General features: G+C 40.1%; 1 protein-coding gene across 2 annotated transcripts in view; it reads left to right on the forward strand.

Annotated features, from left to right (window-relative positions):
* The first annotated feature begins 4,004 nt into the window (after positions 1-4,004).
* Positions 4,005-7,128, forward strand: part of AKAP10 (A-kinase anchoring protein 10) — an 86,568-nt gene continuing 83,444 nt past the window's right edge. For both annotated transcript variants that reach the window (XM_017514909.2, XM_017514910.2), the window contains exon 1: positions 4,005-4,451. In XM_017514909.2, coding sequence (XP_017370398.1) covers positions 4,370-4,451 — 82 coding nt within the window. In that variant the 5' untranslated portion in view covers positions 4,005-4,369. The remainder of the gene's footprint in view (positions 4,452-7,128) is intronic.

Genomic DNA, 7,128 nt, shown 5'->3' on the forward strand with positions numbered 1-7,128 from the left:
TCCCGTCTCAGCCTCCCAAGTAGCTGAGATTACAGGTGCGCACCACCACACCTAGCTAATTTTGTATTTTTAGTAGAGACAGGGTTTCTCCATGTGGGTCAGGCTGGTCTTGAACTCCCGACCTCAGGTGATCCAGCCCCCTCAGCCTCCCAAAGTGCTGGAATTACAGACATGAGCTACCGAGCCCAGCTGGCCTACCTAATTTCTAAATCTCTACCAGGCTAAAAAATTCTATGCTTACATTCTAATTATGACAAGACATAATCTTGCTTAACATTCACTGACTTAACCTTAGTATAATACGGAAGCAGTACAAGAAACAGCCCTCAAGATGTTTGCGTTCTGGTTAGAAAGACAAATTTATGGCCAGGCACAGTGGCTAACGCCTGTAATTCCAGCACTTTGAGAGGCCTAGATGGGCACATCACCTGATGGCAGGAGTTTGAGACCGGCCTGGCCAACATGATGAAAACCCGTCTCTACTAAACATACAAAAAAATTAGCCTGGCGTAATGGTGGGTGCCTGTAATCCCAGCTGCTTGGGAGGCTGAGGCATGAGAATTGCTTCAGCCCAGGAGACAGAGTTTGCAGTGAGCCGAGATTGTGCTACTGCACTCCAGCCTGGGTGACAAAGCGAGACTCCGTCTCAAAGAGGAAAAAAAAGACAAACTTATGCACAGAACAGTAGCAAATAAACCAAAATAATACTAGCTGCCATTTATAGAACACCTCTTCTGTTCTGGACGTTAGACAAAAACTGACTATAACAGTGAACAAGAAAGACTTAGGTTCTGCCCTCACTGAACTTACAGATTAGTGAGGAAGAAGGAACATTAGTCAAATAATTCCACAGATAGCTTGGGCCAGATTGGTAGTAATGGAAGTAAAGAGATCTGAACGGGCTTGAAAAACATTAGGAGGCAAAATGGATAGAAGTTTGTTATTGATTAAATATGAGGTATAAGAGACAGGGATATTTGAGGTTGATTCCTACCTTCTGGCTTGCCTAACAGAACCAAGCCTGGAAATTATATGTTCAGTTTTGGAATGTTGGGTGGGAGGTGCTTTTGAGTCATTCATTTACATATGTTATTTTATGTGCACAGTAATTTTAGGGTCTGAGTTTTAAACCAAAGGTTAGGGAGTGATTTTTTTAGAGTCCAGCAAACCTAAGTTGAAATCCTGCCTGTTGAAATGGCTCTTCACTAGCTCATTAACCTAGGGCAAAGTATTCAACTTGTTTTCATTTTTGTCTTCATCTCTAAAATGAGGAAAATATGGTCTTACAAGATTGTTGTGAGAGATTGATGAAATAATATCCCCAAAAAAAAGGTACATGGAGAAACTAGTATAGTGCCTGGTATATAGTAAGTCCTCCATTGGTAGCTGTCATTGTCTAGCTTTAACATACTCAGCCTTCAGTATGTTGAATTAGTCAAATTAAGTGAAGCATTGCAAGGAGTTTAGAGGAATTTGAGATCAGCAAATGATTTCTGAAGTTTAGCGAAGACTTCAAGGAAGTGACACATAACCTTGCATAAAAGTTGAAGAATAAGAAAGATCTAAACGAGAGTGTCTTTCTCTTTTCTCCCTACCAGCCCAGCTTCTTATTTGAGGGTATATTGGGCAGAGGGGCTTTCAGACAAGCAAAGGGAGATTTTTACAGAAAGACTGAGATGAAGTTATAGAGACCTGTAAAGACCAGATGAAAGAATTGAGACAGAGGAAGCAGGAAGCCAGTGTAGGTTTTTGGGCAAGATAGTGATGCTCTAAGTATGGGGTTTACGAAAGGTTAGTCTGGAAGAGATTTGCAGGATGGCTACCCCGGAAGCTTTTTCGTTGCAATACAGAAAGACTTGCACTGAGGGCATGGTGTTAAAAATAAACAGGTAAGTAAATGTTTAAACATCCTGAAGGAAAAGTCAACAAATCTTGGCAAATAAACAGATACAATAAAAAAGAATGGGACCACGATTTTGAGTTTTCGAGATTGGTAGATTGAACAGACAGGGAAATCGAGAAGGAGAATCAGACGATGATGTTTTAGGTTGATATTTAGACAGATTGTGCTTGAGATAGTAAGGTTACCGTGGGCGGGAATGTCTAGTAGTGAGTAATCAGTGATGTAAGATACAAGATCAAAGCTCAGGTCAAAGAGAAGTTACACATACAGGTCAGGGATTTTTCCGGGCTCCACAGAGGTGTGCCCCGGGAGCTGTTGCAGAGTGCATGTGGAGGGCATGAGTAAGACAGTTTCCTTGAATTTGCCAGAATTACTTGTTTGTTTGGTTTTTTTTTCCTCTGAGATAGAGTCTCTCTCTGTTGCCCAGGCTGAAGGACAGTGGCACAATCTCAGCTCACTGCAACCTCTGCCTCCTGGGTTCAAGTGATTCTCCTGCCTCAGCCTCCCAAGTAGCTAGGATTACAGGTGACCGCCACCATGTCCAGCTAATTTTTGGTATTTCTAGTAGAGATGGGGTTTCACCATGTTGGCCAGGCTGGTCTCGAACTCCTGACCTCATGATCTGCCCTCCTCAGCCTCCCAAACTGCTGGGATTACAGGGATGAGCCACCGCACCTGGCCCCTTGTTATGTTTATTTTGGGAGGGGAAGCAAAGGAAGTTACAGCTTTAAAAAAGTTTGATAACTATTGCTGTAGTAATAATTAAAGATTTGAGAGTAAATATGCTTTCTAGCAGAAAGAATAAAAGAACAAATAGCCTCAAGAAGAAGAGGAGTAAAGGAAGTAAGCCATATCTGACAGTGTGTTGATAAATGGGGACAAAAAGAGCCGAGGAATGAGCAGATAGAAGAAGAAATTAGGAGTGTAGTACCATGGAGACAAGGAAGATAGACAATCGGGAAGGAGTGGTAAAAATAGGTCATAGTTCTCACAGAGATGTTACGAGGGAGCGGGGAAAGCCTTGTACAAATGAGTTAATAGCATTTTACATTACATACATCTAAGAAACAATGTGAGAGTCTCACCATTCCTGTAGACTTACTTGTCTGAACACAAAAACTAGCTTTTGTTTATAAAGAAGCTAAAAGATATTTTGCTCTTTCCAATTTCTTATGAAAATAAAAATAAAACTTCCTTTAAAATTGAAAAAATAAAGACAGTGACTCTTCATTTTGTAATTCCCACAACTACTGTTGAATGACTGAAATTATCTTTGTTCTAAAGTCAAAAGAGTGATATTAATATTTCTTCAGACTACTAAAAATATATTTTATGAATTTGGAGTGTGCTTTATCTTTTTTTTTTTTTTCCACATAGAGTTTCACTCTTGTTGCTCAGGCGGAGTGCCATGGCACAATCTCGGCTCACTGCAACCTCCGCCTCCTGGGATCAAGTGATTCTCCTGCCTCAGCCTCCAAGTAGCTGGGATTACAGGCGCCTGCCACCATGCCTGGCTAATTTTTTGTATTTTTAGTAGAGACCGGGTTTCACCATGTTTGTCAGGCTAGTCTCAAACTCCTGATCTCAGGTGATCCACCTACCTCGGCCTCCCAAAGTGCTGTGATTACAGGCATGAGCCACCACTCCCGGCCTGAAGAATATTTTTATAGGTTCCCCCGCCCTAAGCATTTATTCTACAATTTTAGTTTCGTTCCTAAAGCCAGGGAGGTTTAAGGAATTAAAAAGAGTCCATATTTTAGAATGCTTTCTGGCTTTGTTAGTTGTATCCACAGTAGCAGTTTTCAGAGAAAGATCTCCCTCTTTTAATTTAAATTTTTGGCACAGTATTTTGAGAATTATAAATAATATTAGTGTTTTCTGGCCAGGCATGGTAGCTCACACCTGTAATACTAACACTTTGGGAGGCTGATGTGGGCTGGACACTTGAGGTGAGGAGTTCGAAACCAGCCTGGCCAACATGGTGAAATGCTGTCTCTACTAAAAATACAAAAATTAGCTGAGTATGGTGGCAGTGCCTGTAATCCCAGCTACCCGGGAGGCTGAGGCAGGAGAATCACTTGAACCCGGGAGGCAGGGGTTGCAGTGAGCCAAGATCATGCCACTACAGTCGAGCGGGGTGACAGAACAAGACTCTGTCTGAAACAAAAAAAAAATTAAGAAAGTTTTTTTTCTAATTTTGTGCCACTTGATTAAGTTACTTTTCTTCGTAAGTATTTTTTGCTGAGTGTGCTGACTTAAGAGAAGTATTACAAAATTTAATTTTTAAAGTTCTCTGAAATCCCTCTAATGAGGGTTTTAGACTATCAAATTGTTTAATTCTTAACAATTTTTTGAAAAATTATAGCTCCAATATCCGTACATTCCCCACAAAAAAGCACTAAAAATCATGCCTTGCTGGAGGCTGCAGGACCAAGTCATGTTGCAATCAATGCCATTTCTGCCAACATGGACTCCTTTTCAAGCAGCAGGACAGCCACTCTTAAGAAGCAGCCAAGCCACATGGAGGCCGCTCATTTTGGTGACCTGGGTAAGTTAACTGTCATTTTTGTTAATTTCTAATAGAAGTATTTAAGTACAATATGTGAAACTCCTGTCATAGGATGCAGAAGTATATAATTGGCAGGTGCTTTGGAAAAAATGTATTAAAAATAACAGCTGTAAGTATAATGGGTAGCACTGTTTTTTGTTTCTGTAAATATAGAATATAAAGCATGCCCAGTAGAAAAACGAGCATTTCCAGAAGAAGAAATATGTCTGACCACTAAATATAAATATATGAAAAAGATGCCTCACTTTACTATTACTGAGGGAAGTGCAAATTAAAATAATCAGTTAATGTTCCCCTAACATATTAGAATTATTTAAAGTTTGATAATTAAATATTAGTGAAGTTATAGGGACATACCTATCCTGTTTAGTGATAATGTAATTTGGTGAAGACTCTTTGGAAAGCTATTTGGAAGTAAGTATAAAATATGCAAACATATACATATATATATTTAAGACTATTCATTATAGTATTGTTTGTGATGGTCAAAAATTATGAACAACATACAAATATCTGTTATAGGGAAATAACCAAATTGTGGTATACTCATGCTCTGGAGTATAGTATAGCCATTTGTTTCCGTTTATTTATTTAGTTAGTGTTTGAGACAAGGTCTTGATCATGGTTCACTGCAGCCTTCACCTCCTGGGCTCAAGCCATCTCAAGTAACTCCCAGAGTTACTAGGGCTACAGGCATGTGCCACACACCCCGATAATTTTTAAATTTTTTTGTAGAGACAGGGTCTCACTGTGTTGCCCAGGGTGGTCTCAAACTCCTGGCCTCAAGTGATTCTCCCACATAGGCCTCCCAAAGTGCTGGGACTATAGACGTGAGTCACCACAGCTGGCTCAGTGTAGCCATTTAAAACTCTAAAAGAGACATGGAAAAATGTCTAAAGCATGTTTAAAGTGAGAAAAGCAGGTCATAGTATATATGGTAAAATCTGTTACATTAAAATAACTTCTTTCTTTTTTTTTNTGTAGGTTTTTGGGCAAGATAGTGATGCTCTAAGTATGGGGTTTACGAAAGGTTAGTCTGGAAGAGATTTGCAGGATGGCTACCCCGGAAGCTTTTTCGTTGCAATACAGAAAGACTTGCACTGAGGGCATGGTGTTAAAAATAAACAGGTAAGTAAATGTTTAAACATCCTGAAGGAAAAGTCAACAAATCTTGGCAAATAAACAGATACAATAAAAAAGAATGGGACCACGATTTTGAGTTTTCGAGATTGGTAGATTGAACAGACAGGGAAATCGAGAAGGAGAATCAGACGATGATGTTTTAGGTTGATATTTAGACAGATTGTGCTTGAGATAGTAAGGTTACCGTGGGCGGGAATGTCTAGTAGTGAGTAATCAGTGATGTAAGATACAAGATCAAAGCTCAGGTCAAAGAGAAGTTACACATACAGGTCAGGGATTTTTCCGGGCTCCACAGAGGTGTGCCCCGGGAGCTGTTGCAGAGTGCATGTGGAGGGCATGAGTAAGACAGTTTCCTTGAATTTGCCAGAATTACTTGTTTGTTTGGTTTTTTTTTCCTCTGAGATAGAGTCTCTCTCTGTTGCCCAGGCTGAAGGACAGTGGCACAATCTCAGCTCACTGCAACCTCTGCCTCCTGGGTTCAAGTGATTCTCCTGCCTCAGCCTCCCAAGTAGCTAGGATTACAGGTGACCGCCACCATGTCCAGCTAATTTTTGGTATTTCTAGTAGAGATGGGGTTTCACCATGTTGGCCAGGCTGGTCTCGAACTCCTGACCTCATGATCTGCCCTCCTCAGCCTCCCAAACTGCTGGGATTACAGGGATGAGCCACCGCACCTGGCCCCTTGTTATGTTTATTTTGGGAGGGGAAGCAAAGGAAGTTACAGCTTTAAAAAAGTTTGATAACTATTGCTGTAGTAATAATTAAAGATTTGAGAGTAAATATGCTTTCTAGCAGAAAGAATAAAAGAACAAATAGCCTCAAGAAGAAGAGGAGTAAAGGAAGTAAGCCATATCTGACAGTGTGTTGATAAATGGGGACAAAAAGAGCCGAGGAATGAGCAGATAGAAGAAGAAATTAGGAGTGTAGTACCATGGAGACAAGGAAGATAGACAATCGGGAAGGAGTGGTAAAAATAGGTCATAGTTCTCACAGAGATGTTACGAGGGAGCGGGGAAAGCCTTGTACAAATGAGTTAATAGCATTTTACATTACATACATCTAAGAAACAATGTGAGAGTCTCACCATTCCTGTAGACTTACTTGTCTGAACACAAAAACTAGCTTTTGTTTATAAAGAAGCTAAAAGATATTTTGCTCTTTCCAATTTCTTATGAAAATAAAAATAAAACTTCCTTTAAAATTGAAAAAATAAAGACAGTGACTCTTCATTTTGTAATTCCCACAACTACTGTTGAATGACTGAAATTATCTTTGTTCTAAAGTCAAAAGAGTGATATTAATATTTCTTCAGACTACTAAAAATATATTTTATGAATTTGGAGTGTGCTTTATCTTTTTTTTTTTTTTCCACATAGAGTTTCACTCTTGTTGCTCAGGCGGAGTGCCATGGCACAATCTCGGCTCACTGCAACCTCCGCCTCCTGGGATCAAGTGATTCTCCTGCCTCAGCCTCCAAGTAGCTGGGATTACAGGCGCCTGCCACCATGCCTGG

This window comes from Cebus imitator, unplaced genomic scaffold (assembly GCF_001604975.1).
Source record: "Cebus imitator isolate Cc_AM_T3 unplaced genomic scaffold, Cebus_imitator-1.0 Scaffold538, whole genome shotgun sequence".
Taxonomy (NCBI): Eukaryota; Metazoa; Chordata; class Mammalia; order Primates; family Cebidae; genus Cebus; species Cebus imitator.